General features: G+C 43.4%; 1 protein-coding gene across 1 annotated transcript in view; it reads left to right on the plus strand.

The window, feature by feature from the left end:
* Positions 1-13,386, plus strand: part of SBF2 (SET binding factor 2) — a 353,360-nt gene that overhangs the window by 264,555 nt on the left and 75,419 nt on the right. The window contains exons 18-21 of the mRNA XM_045291145.1: positions 5,134-5,304; positions 6,348-6,613; positions 9,363-9,535; positions 9,755-9,828. Of these exons, the coding sequence (XP_045147080.1) occupies positions 5,134-5,304; positions 6,348-6,613; positions 9,363-9,535; positions 9,755-9,828 (684 nt within the window). The remainder of the gene's footprint in view (positions 1-5,133; positions 5,305-6,347; positions 6,614-9,362; positions 9,536-9,754; positions 9,829-13,386) is intronic.

A 13,386-nucleotide genomic window follows, 5' to 3' on the forward strand; every position in this document is an offset into this window, starting at 1 on the left:
GACAACAGAAAAGTAGTATGAAGGGAGACGTCGGGCAGGGCAAGATATAACAAAATAATTATAAATTAACAAGGGTTCATTAGGGAGGGGGGAGCGGGGAGGGAGTAGGGGAAATGAGGAGCTGATGCCAGGGGCTTTCTTTAGTGGAGAGCAAATGTTTTGAGAATGATGAGAGCAATGAATGTACAAATGTGCTTTACAGATTGATGTATGTATGGATTGTGATAAGAGTTGTATAGCCCCTAATAAAATGGTTCTAAAAAGAAGAAGAAACTAAGGACTTATAAAAAAAGAAATAGTTGACCCTTGAACAACCTGGGCCCGCACTATGCCAGCCCACTTACACAGATTTTTTTTCCTGTTGGTACTACGGTAAGCACACAGATTTCAGAAGCTCCTCATAGCACTTGAGCCCAGCACAACAGCAACAAGGGAAATGACACGTAAGGGGCCCTGTGCAAACCCTGCTGTTCAAGGGTCAGACGGACATGACAGGTTTCAACTGTGCAGGAGGGCGGTACCACAGACCCAACATTGTTCAAAGATCAACTGTGCTCTGAAATTTATTCGTAAAGCAACTTAATAGATGGAGTTGGTCGGTCCAGTAAGTTACTGCTGTTGATGAGTTGATTCCAAGGCACGGCCACCTTATGTACAATAGAATGAAGTGCTGCCAGTTCTGCACCATCTCCGGATATAGTTGGTGTGTTTGCCTCCATGGTTGTAGATTTTGCATTGATTCATCTCATTGAGGGTTCCCTTTGTTTTCATTGGGTCTCTCCTTTACCAAAGTAAGCCCTGGGGACACACACAGTTAAGAATCCAGCTGGAAACGGAAAGGTTGGTTGATGGTTCTGACCCAGCAATTCTGTGGGAGAAAAAACTGGCAGCCTCCTTCTGTAAAGATGACAGCCAAGAAAACTCTCCCGGCAGTTCTGCTCTGTGGTGTCGCATGGCCTCACTAGGAGTTGATATCTCCTCACTGGAACCCAGGAACTTGAGGGTACCCAGCAATCAGTCATAACCTCCTCTAGGGATTGGTCTTTTCTGATATTTCCAAAATAAGTGAGTTAAATTCCCTTCATTCGTGTTCTAAAGAACATTCTAGTTGTATTCTTCTGAGAAATGTTTCTTGTATTTCTTCATTCAGGCCAGTGTAGAATTGTAACAGGGCTTGCTGGTGTCAGCAAACTATACAATGAGATACACTTGTATTTCAGGGGTTAGCTCTGGATAGGAAATCCTCCCAACAATTTAGACAGAGAGTCTTTGAATCCTACATTATTTGTGAAAGACATTTTTGGGGTCAGACCTGTCAGCCAGCTTCCTCTCCTAAAATCCAGTTTCCCTCCAAGCTTCCTAATTGGAGTCATGGACCTCAAGTGCAAACATGCCCAACCAGACAGGCCTTAGACAGGCCCCACATATGACATCATAACCTTTCCTTTGGCCAAATCTTCTCTCCGTTGATTTGTATCCATTTATTTGGTTTCGAGTCTCACCTGCCTGTTGGTGAGGCTATGGTTACATTCTTCTGACCCTGTCCCATGCTGGATTTCCTTTAAAAGCTTTGCGGGAAATGAATGGTAATGCTTAATCGTACTTCCAGGGATATTCTTTCCAGATAAGGAAGGACATAAAAACACATTCTTAGACATCTTATAAAATGCCATTGCAAAAGATCGCTTGTTTCTCTAGGATTATTATGAAATGTAAAGTAAATACTGTTGCCAGAGTTGAGGGGAATGGGAGAAAGATGCCCTACAGAAACAATATCCCCCACCCCACCACCATCTCACAGATTGACGCTTTTGCTACAATAATAAAATGTGCTGACTAACACTCTTAACAGTCCTTCTTACATCTTTCTTTGGGTAGTTACTTGTATCTTATAGAAGTGAAATAGAAAAGTGGAAACCTTCATATCTGTTCCTGTGTCTTCTACCCAGCGGTGTGACTTTGGCAGCAGGCCTTCTTCATGTTGCTGGATGCTACTGCGTGATTTCTGATGAATAGCAATAGTACCCACAGCAGAACGAAACCGGGCCCAGACTCCTACTACCCTCACGATCATTGGTCCGTGGGAACCCACTCTACCCACCCATCTCATTCAGCGTCTTTCTCTTTTTCCCACCCATTATCAAGCATCATATCCTTCTCTGAGGATTGATTGGTTAACAAGCCCAACATGCGTGAGACAAAGTCTTGCCATCCTTACTTCTCTGGCCGGCACCTTCTGGCTTTGCTTCTTTCGAGATGGTTCTGTTCATTCTTCTGGCAGCTCATGACGTATCCATTGTACTCCACTAGCTCCAGAGTTCAAACACATCCCTTCTTGGTCTTCCTTTTGCATTGCCCAGCTTTCACATGGAAGGACCCTGGCTGGGGCAGGCTCACCTTTGTCATCAAAGTGACATCTTTGTTTTTAACCCTGAACAAAAGGTCTTCTGCAGCAGATTTGTCCAAGCAGTTCATCATGTGATGTCTTTCATGGCTGTTGATTGGGGAGCTCGGGCGGAGTGATGGGTTAGTTGTTGGGCACTGACCAAAAGGTCAGTGATTGAAGCCCACCAACTGCTCCACAGGAGAAAGAAGCAGCAGTCGGCCTCCAAAGATGCAGCAGTTCTGCTCTCTGCTGTAGGGCTGCTGTGAGTAAGGGTCAACTCCACAACGGTGGGTTGGGTTTTTGATCGAGGATTCAAGTAAAACTAAATTCTTGACACCTTCAACACCACCGGCATAGCTTCCAGTATCACTTAAGCCACCACATTCCAACAACCTGACAGATGATATATTCTTTATAATGTAACCCACTTCCCTCTGGTGGCTTCTGGCTCATAGTGACCTGTAGGCAGGTAGAACTGCCCTAGATGGTTTCCAAGGCTGTGGATCTTAACGAAGCAAACATCCACATTTTTCTTCTGTAGAGTAGCTGATGGGTTCAAACCTCTGACCTTTAGCAGCCAAGCCTTTAATGACTGCGCTAAAAACTTCTTGATAGGGACTCTCAAGTATACAGAGGAGACAACAGTGTTCACCTCACCGCTCCCTTGGTAGCCCAACCAGGCTGCAAAGTTCCATTTTTGCCAGTCCTGTTGCAATGATCGATCCTTGGTAGATTGGTGTTGCTATATGATGTTAAGTAAATTACACCAGAGCTTCTAGGCTAAGATGGACTGGGAAGAAAAGCCTGGTGTTCTGCTTCTAAAACTCAGCCAATGAAAACTCTGTGAATCCCATTGGTTTGTCCATAATTATTTATAGGGATGGTGCAGAACCAAGCAGCATTTCATACCATTGTGCATATGGTTACCGTGAGTCAGGCCTAGCACTCACAAACTTTAATGGAGTCCAGGCAGAAAGGTCTGACTGCCCTCTACTGGTTCTGAGGACACACCAGTCCAGTGGTTCTCAACCTGTGGGTTGCGACCCCTTTTGGGGTCAAATGACCTTTTCACAGGAGTCACCTAAGACCATCAGAAAACACATAAATATTTCACAATATGTAATTACATATTGTTTTGTGATTAATCACTGCTTTAATTATGTTCAATTTGTAACAATGAAAATACATCCTGCATATTGGATATTTACATTATGATTCATAACAGTAGCAAAATTACAGTCATAAAGTAGCAACGAAAATAATTTTATGGTTGGGGGTCACCGCAACATGAGGAACTGTATTAAAGGGTCGCAGCATTAGGAAGGTTGAGAACCACTGCACCAGTCTATCAGTGCAGTGGCCCCGCCCATCCTAACAGTGAGGAGACCACACAACAAGGGGGTACATTTTATGTTTGCAAAATGATGATCATATTAGAAGTTTTGCTAATTCTTTCTTATGAATATATCAGATGCCATATCCATTTAAAACAGTCTTGCCAAAAGTATTTATTCTATAATGATTTAACCCTCAAAATTCTTACCTGCTACACAGCCCCAGTGGCATAGTGATTATGTGGTGGGCTGCAAATCGCAAGATCAGCAGTTTGAAACCACCAGCTGTTCCTTGGGAGAAAGATGAGGCTTTCGACTCCCATAAACAGTTACAATCCCAGAAACCCATGGGGGCAGTTCTGCCCTGCCCTCTTAGGGTCGCCATGAGTTGTAATCGACACAGCATCAGTGAGTATACAGACCCTTTGGGCTATTGTTACTCTGTTTTGTTCTCTATTTCTGTCTAGGAGTATTTACAGGCCTGCCTTTGTCCAAAAGCTATAGGGACGTTTTTGCACATCCACTTTTTTGGTATGGGTGTACTCCAAGTAACTTTTATGAGGGAAAGGGAATTTCTCTGGATCATCTAGAGTACTGTGTTTAGGTTGTGATGGTTATTATATGTCTTTAAATTCATAATTGCTGCAACTCAACTCAGTGTTCAAGGTCCTTGAGTACTTATTCAGTATGCAGTGCTGTGCTAGGTACTTTCACATATTCTCCGCTTCATGTGGAAAGTTTGGTTTTTTAGGTGTTGTTAATGACCATTTTAATAAAGTCACGGCTAGCTTTAAAGGATTTGATAGCAAGTCCAGCATTACAAAGGTAAAAGTGATTCAGTGGCTGACTGCTAAGCCTGTACTCGGATAAGATGGTCTTTAGAGAAATCCTTTGATTTCATCGATAGTGACTGGCAGAAGCCCAATGGCATAGTGGCTCCGTGTTGGGTCCACAGTTTGAAACTACCAGCCACTCCTCGGGAGAAAGACTGAGCATTGAACTCCCATAAAGAGTTACAGTCTCAGAAATGTTCTTCCTTGTCCTATAGGGGAGCTGTGAATCCACATTGGCTCGATGGCAGTGGGTCGGCATAGCAGCAGCAGTATGGTTAACTGTAAGAAGCCCCGGCATTGGTTGCAATGGGTTCTGAGTTGACCCGCTAATTGCCAGGTCAGCAGTTAGAAACCACCCAACCACTCTGTGAGAGAAAGATGAAGCTTTCTACTCCTGTAACGAATGACAGTCCCAGAAATCCTTGGGACAGAGCTGCTCTGTCCTTTCAGGGTTGCCGTGAGTGAGACTGGACTCGATGGCAGGGAGTCTGGTTTGGTTATGGTTAACTCCAGCCTCTGTCACCTTCTGAACTGATCACTCTGTCAGCCCCATGGTGATATCTGTTGTGTATTCTCACAGAAACTTGCCCCTGGAGTCAGCCAGTTTGCATACACCTGTGTACAGGACCACCCCATTTGGACGAATCAGCAATTCTGGGAGACCACCTTTTATAGTGCTGTGCAGGAACAGGTCCGCTCCCTGTACCTCTCAGCCAGGGAAGACCATCATGCTCCACATTTGAGGCACAAGGTAAGAGAAGAGAACAGGAGGTTTGTACGGAATTAGGATTCTGGCCACGCAGGTGTCCCCAGGACAAAAGGCGATGGAGACATTTCCTGCCGCCCGGCCTGTGGGGCTTCCTCTAGGGAGCCAGTAGAAGGCTGCTTTCTTTCCCTGATTCATGTCCTTACATTTTCCCTCAGAAATGTCTCCATATGGTTTTAGGTCTAGCGATGTTTGATTGCATTTTAACAGGTAGAAATTCACTGGAAACAAACCTAGGAAGATGAGCAGGAAGAACAAACCAAAAAGACCAAGGCAGGTGTCTCTGGGCCATCGAGGTCTTTGAATCAATGGCCAGTTGAAGTTAATTACGGTAATTCTAAAATAAATGTAAACTTCGGTCATCCTGCTCAAAAAATATGCCAGCAATAAAAGACAGGTCTCCTTTTAGTAACGTTCTATAACTTTCCATATATTTTACCAGCATATCTAATAAGAAAAATACTTTTTGTTGGAAAGAGTTCTTTGAAATCTTATGAAACCTTTGAATGTCATTTCGTAGTTGTCTGGCCTTGAAAAAGATGTGAGGAGCGTTAGCTTCCTCATTGGCAAAGTGACTAGCTAGTGTTTTTGTTTTTAACATTTTAATGTCTAATGTGTGTGAAGAGAACCCGCACAGCACTGCTGCAGAGTCGCTCCCCGCTCAGAGTAGAACGACCCCTGTGCATTCCAGAAGCAGACTGCCACATCTGTCCCCACAGAGCGGGCCAGTAGGTTCCAACACTGGCTGTAGCTGGTGGCTGGAAGGGGACACAGCCATAGAGATTGTGAACGCAATGAGGAACCATCTGGGCTCTGTGGCTGCTACTGCTGCTGCTTTCTCCTGGGCTCCACCGGAGGCCTGCTGGCTCTGCCAGGAAGAAAAAGCTGGGTTTGCCTCTGTTTATATGATTTCATTTTTGCTGATATAGGTATGTAATGGAGGAATTATTACAGCATCCCCGTGGCCTTTGAGCTCATGGGAAGCGTTGAATGCTCCCCTTTGGATTATCTTACTTTGTTGTTTTTAGGGTAAGCTTCCTGATGACCACCAGCTTCAGGAAAAAACAGCCATGGATCTAGCCGCAGAGCAGCTCCGCTTGTGGCCCTCTCTGAGCAAGTCGACTCAGCAGGAGCTGGTGCAGCGAGAGGAAAGCACCGTCTTCAGCCAGGCCATTCACTTTGCAAACCTCATGGTCAACCTGCTAGTTCCACTAGACTCAAGTAAAAACAAGCTCCTCAGATCATCGGCCCCAGGCGACTGGGAAAGCGGGAGCAACAGCATTGTTACCAACAGGTACTGAAGTGTGAACACACACAGCCCAGGCTCCCCCTCCTCTTCCTGGGGGAGCAGGCTGAGCTTTGCAGAGAATGTGAAGCTTTTGAATAGACGATTGCCTGTACGGAGCCCTGGTGGTGTAGTGGTTACACATTGGGCTGCGATCATCAGGGTCAGCAGTTGGAAACCACCAGCAGCTCTTTGGGAGAAAGACTGGGCTTTCGACTCCTGCAAACAGTTACGCCACAGGGGGTCCCAATAAGCCAGCATGGACTCAGTGGCAGTGAGTATAATCACCCACTACTGATCCTGCCTGCTGCTCTGAAAATGACTGGGGAGTTCCTCCTGGCAGGAACGATCGTTTCCCAACCTCTGTTGTCCTCAGTTTACCTATGGCATTTGCTGTTAATCATGTCCTCAGCCATACATTGCCCTCAACCCTCCAGTGACTTCCCACACCACTAAAAGTAAGACAGAGTCCTTTTTAACAGTATTCTGTGAGGCCTAACAGGCATCTGGTCTCTAGCTACTGCTCTGACCTATTTCTGGTCTCCCTTCTCCAACCAAATAGTTCTCTCTGTGGTACTAATGCTCTTAACTCCCCACTGCCCCAGGGCCTTTGGACTTGCTGTTCCTTTAGATGGGAATACTTGCTCCCAGGGGGTGCTTCTGGGTAAGCATTAGAGCACTAACCCCGTGGAGAAAGGTGAGCTGATCTGCTCTGTAAAGGCTTGTAGCCTCAGAAGCCTTATACAGGGTTTCTGCAAGTTGGAATTGACTTGATGGAGGTGGGGTGGGGTTTTTTAATTTATTTGAGGGGAGCAGTTGGAAATCATCTTAAGAATCAATCTCTCACCGCATTTAGGTCTCTGCTCAAATGCCACCTACTGAGAATGGCCTTCCTGCCTACCTGGACAAGTAGCCCCTGCCTTGCATTACTTTTCTCTCATGACATTTTCCATTTTTATTTCTTTTAATATGTTTACTTATTCTCTGCCTCCTTTATCTATTTTGTTCGCTGCCCAGAATCTTTGCACATAGTAGGCATACATCTGGGTGAACAAATAATGAATGAATAAATGAACAGATCACCCTTGCAGTCTTGAAATTCTCTTTTTAGGTTTGTTTGGACTTGAACTTTGTATTGTAGCCTAGGCTGGACGTTTCCAGGGCAAATTCCTCTTCCATTTGACAGTTGATACACTCGCGTGGGTCACTGGTGGCAGCACTTTCTCCCTGGGTACACCATTTCCACGCGTCCTTCTTCCTGCCCCTGTGCGTGGAGACTCTCCACGATAGCGCCACATTCTCCCCATTCTTGTGGCTCTCGTGAATCTTCTCAGGCTTTCTTGGGCAGCCACTCCTCTTCCCAGTCTCAGTTGCTGTGCCCTACTCTTCATGCTCTTGTGGAGAATTCATCTGCAAGCTTACAACTCTAGCCCCAGCCTCTCAGCCTCTTTAGCCCGGGCACTTCATTGCTGTCAGCAACACCTGAGAGCTTCTGGTCTTCAAGGGTAGACGACTGGAAGTCAGCATTTTTCATCATGCAGTCAACTGAAAAGAGCTCTTGTTTCTTGTTCAAAGTTTCCCGTCCCTCCTTTGGCTATTTTATGTGGACAGCATAGCCCACGCACGCACCACCCAGAGCAAATCATTTACACTGTCTCCCAGATCTTTTTGTGTTCGTGTGTGTTTGTTTTGTTTTTGAGTTTTAATTTCTCTCTCCCCTTTCTCCAGTTTATTCCGCCCTTACTCTGATGAAAATCTTCCCGAAGCGATGTTTCCATTACATAGTTTTGTTACTGTTTACCAAGACCCTGCTTCATTAACTATGACTCATTTGCTTGGTTTTAAAAATAGTTTATAGTCTATACCCCCTGTCCCTCACCAGCCTATCTCCTACTGCCATCAGGTTGGTCTCCACTCTATCAGTCGCTGCATTTTCCTTTCCTTGTAAAGTGAATAGCTGAGCCCCCCAAGTTCTCCAAGGCTAAGGGATGGTGTGATGGCCAAATACGTTGCTTAGCTGTGCGTTCATGCTGATTCAGGTCATGTGGTTGGCTTTGGAGTAAAGAGAACTGAGTAGGTTAGAGCAGGCAAAAGGGTTTTTTCCCACAAGTAGCACTCTAACAGAAGCCTGAGGAGCCAGGAACATTTGTTGAGTCGTGGGAGCTGAGTAAGTAATAAAGGCAGCAAATTGGTTTTCTCCTCTTGTGTGATTTTTACAAACTGCAAAATAATGATGGCGTCACATAGTGGCCAAGAGGGTTATGATTCACTCAGAAATAAATAGTAGCAAAAATAGCTCATAGGACAGTCTGGTCCTTTCATTTGAAAGAATATACTATTTGTTCTAACAGTTATTTTCACATTTCCAGCTGCCAAAGATAGCCATATCACTTTGGCTGTATGTGGTAATTCACTTGTTTTCTTTTGAAGGTTTAGATATCAAATTATTAAGTTAAGAGTGCCCTTTAACTTTTTTTTTTCTTTTAATGGTTGCTGGGTTTCTTTGGAAGAGTGACAGAGGCATTCCTTGCAAAAACAAATTAGGTTCCACAGGACAATGCCTGACAGTCCAAATATGGGCAAATATAGCATCATAGTCCACTACCGTCTGTAATAAAGCAGCCATGGAATGAAGTGAGCACTCGCTTTAAGAATACATCTCCTGGAGCAGGTTTCAACTGCTCTGAAAATTAATCGTGATCAAGGGGGTCACTTGTATTTGTGTACTGACTTGAATTTCCTTCCTTGATGTTCTTAGTATCGCTGGAAGTGTGGCTGAGAGCTATGACACAGAGAGTGGGTTTGAGGACTCAGAGAATAATGACATCGCCAATACTGTTGTGCGTTTCATTACCCGATTCATTGACAAGATTTGTACAGAAAGTGGAGTTACTCAGGATCACATCAAGAGCCTTCATTGCATGATACCAGGTAATTGCTTTGCAGATATTGGTGACTCTGAATATTGCCGATAATTGAATAAGAACTTTATGTATAGGTCTACTTTTTCTTATTTAAGACCTGGGATACTTGTCTTCCTGTCAGTTAGCCATGCTATTTACTTATGCTTTGATTAGTTTTTAAATCAGTGATTTTTAATTGGATTGTATTCTATTTTTGGTTCATTTTGAATGCTCTGACTTATCCTAGGAATTGTAGCTATGCACATTGAGACCCTAGAAGCAGTGCATCGCGAGAGTAGAAGACTTCCACCAATACAGAAGGTAACTATTCCAGATTGCATGTTTTCAGAGTATAGCATGGCTTCTTTAAAAACAGCAGCAATAGACTGTTGTGCTCTGCGAAGCACTTTCTCTTACCTTTTTTTTTTCCAGAAGAGTTTGTCATGTAGCTCCCTGTAAAAGGGATACTGAAATAGGAACAGTGAGTTCAACAAAGAAGCAAAAATAACCTGTTGAGTCTACTTTTATAGGCAGGGTATAAATTATGAACAGTTCTAACTTCTAAACCCAACTCAAGATGTCATGACACGCGCACTTCCAAAACAGGACTCACGGCGCCCACCATGGAATCGCAGGGTTCCTGATCTGGGTATGCGTCATAGATACCTTAGAAGTGCAGTGGACATTTAGACCCTAAACCCCACCCTGGCCTCCTTAGTTAGGGTGCTGTGGAACATGGTATAGAAACCTGTATTTTAACAAGCCTCCTAGATCAGTATTTTGCAGCTTACCTGCCACCAGTGTGTAGAATAGGGTTTAAGACCTCTCACCTCTATAAGCAGAAATATGCAAAGCAAATTCAAATGAGAGATCAGAAGCCACGTAAGCAGGGGAGATAACACTGTGAGAAATCTGAGATACGAAGATCGTTATACTTTGGCCTTACATTGAACTCTGAGCTTCTAAGAGCCAACAAAAAGAAAAATGCTGAAATATACTTTTTATTGCTTAGTAAAAAACAAGCATATTAGAGTCTCAGGAGAGACCTTTTTTCATTGCACTAAACTCTCCAGGAGAGATGACATATGATTCTTCACATTAAAGATACTGATTCAGAATTTCTCAAGATGCATTATTTATCGATGACATAAAACAAAATACCGATGAAGTTTTAACATGGAAAACTAATTTGCTTTGTAAGCCTTCACCCAATGCACAAGAAAAAGTTTTTAAAGAGAAAAAAAAAATTCCTTGGCATTTTATTGTCTTAATCACCAATTAATGCCAGGAAGACTGGGCCTTTATTAAAAAAGTACCCATTTTAAAGTTTTCTTTCTTTCTTTATTTTTACACTTTATAAAAGCAATCATACTCTTTATATAAAAGTCGTACATTAAAGAAATATACATTGTAATAAGTGAAAGTCCTTCTGGTTCGCCCTACCCTTACCCTCACCTCTACCTTTTCCTAAGATATTAACACCTTCAATGGTTCGGTTAAAATTCCTATTTTTTTCTTTTTCCAAAAAAGGGATCATATTATACATATTGGTTTGTAACCATCGTATATGCTCAAGTATAAGCCGACCCGAATATCAACCGAGGCACCTAATTTTACCACAAAAATAAACAAAAAACAAAACAAAACTGAAGCCACCAGCCTGTGTGATCACAAGGTGTCAGAGGGATCAGGTATCAGGCATCAAAGAACAAAAAATCATATTTTGAATGAGAGGGAGTGCGGAGTGGAGACCCAAAGCCCATCTGTAGGCAACTGGACATCTCCTTACAGAAGGGTCACGGGGAGGAGACAAGCCAGTCAGGGTGCAGTGCAGCAAGGATGGAACATACAACTTTCCTCTATTTCCTAAGTGCTTCCTGCCCCACCCCACCCCCACTATCATGATCCCAATTCTATCTTACAAATCTGGCTAGACCAGAGGATGTACACTGGTACAGATAAGAACTGGAAACATAGGGAATCCAGGGTGGATGATCCCTTCAGGACCAGTGGCGAAAGTGGCAATACCAGGAGGGTGGAGGGAGGATGGGGTAGAAAAGGGGAACCGATTACAAGGATCTGCATATAACGTCCTCCCTGGGGGATGGACAACAGAAAAGTGGGTGAAGGGAGACGTTGGACAGTGCAAGATATGACAAAATAAGAATTTATAAATTATCAAGGGTTCATGAGGGAAGGGGAGCAGGGAAGGAGGGGAAAAAATGAGCTGATGCCAGGGGGCTTAGGTGGAGAGCAAATGTTTTGAGAATGATGAGAGCAGTGAATGTACAAATGTGCTTTACACAATTGAGGTGTGTGGATTGTGATAAGAGTTGTATGAGCCCCCAATAAAATGATTAAAAAAGAAAAGAAAGGGGGAACTGATCACAAGGATGTACATATAACCTCCTCCCTGGGGAACAGCCAACAGAAAAGTGGGTAAAGGGAGATGTTGGACAGTATAAGACATGACAAAATAATAATAATTTATAAATTATGAAGGGTTTGTGAGAGAGGGGAGGTGGGAAGGGAGGGGAAAAAAGAGGAGCTGATCCCAAGGGCTCAAGTAGAAAGAAAATGTTTTGAGAATGATGATGGCAACAAATGTACAAATGTGCTTGACACAATGATTGTTTGTATGGATTATGATAGGAGTTGTATGAGCCCCCATTAAAATGATTTTTTAATGCTGAAAATCTCAGCTTATACACGAATATATGCACCACTTTTATTTAGCACTGCCTTCTTAATATCTTTCTAATGTGTTAAGTGCCATCCAGTTGCCTATGACTCACAGTAACGCTGAGTATGACAGCAGGAAACATTGCCCAGTCCTGAAGCATCCTCAAAATTGTTTGTATATATGAGTTTCATTGTTGCAGCCACTGTGTCATTTCATCTCATGGAAGGTCTCTTTTTCATTTAGCGGATACTGGTCGCTCCTGATAGCATGCCCAAAGCGCAGTCGACAAACTCTCACCATCCTTGCTGTCTAAGGAGCTTTCTGGCTGTACTTCCTCCCAGACCGACTTGTGTGTGCTTCTGGTCGTCCAGGGCGCTTTCAATGCTCTTTCAGCACCATCAGTCAAAGGCATCTGTTCTTCTGTGGTCTTTGGGGTTCGTCGTCCAGTTTTCCCGTGCACATGAGACTGTTGAAAAGACCATGGCTGGGGGCAAGCGAACCTCAGGTCTCAGAGTGACGTCTTTGCCCTTTAATTTTGTAAAAAGGTCTTCTGCAGCAGATTTGCCCAACACCATGTGTTGTTCATCTCTTGACTGCTAGTTCCATAGCATTGATTGTGTTACACAAGCAAAATGAAATCCTGGATAATTTCAATCTTTTCTCCAGTTTTTAGGATGTTGCTTATGGTCCGGTTACGAGAATTTATATTTCTTTATGATGAGGTGAAATTTGCACTAAATGTTGTAGTCTTTTATCTTCATCAGTGAGTGCTTCAATTCCTCTTTGCTTTCAGCAAGCAAGGTTGTGTCGTCTGCATGTGGCAGACTGTTAATAAGGAGTTTCTTACAATACTGATGTCACATTCTTTCCCGTGGAGTCCAGCTTCGTGGATCATTTGTTCAGCATACAGATTAAATAAGTATAACAGAAGAACACAACCCTGACACACACCTTTGCAGCTTTGAAAACATGCAGAATCCCCTTGTTCTGTTTGAATGGCTGCCTCTTGGTTTTTATACCAGTTCCACATGAGCACAATTAAGTGTTCTGGAATTTTCTTTCTTGACAGTGTTATCCATAGTTTGTTTTGGTCCACATAGTCAAATGCCTTTGAATAGTGAACAAATTACAAGTAAACATCTTTCTGGTTTTTTCCAGCTTTTAGTTAAGATCCATCTGATGTCATCAATGATATC

The sequence above is a fragment of the Echinops telfairi genome, unplaced genomic scaffold, assembly GCF_000313985.2.
Source record: "Echinops telfairi isolate 266 unplaced genomic scaffold, ASM31398v2 ScPeMD7_60;HRSCAF=208, whole genome shotgun sequence".
Classification (NCBI taxonomy): Eukaryota; Metazoa; Chordata; class Mammalia; order Afrosoricida; family Tenrecidae; genus Echinops; species Echinops telfairi.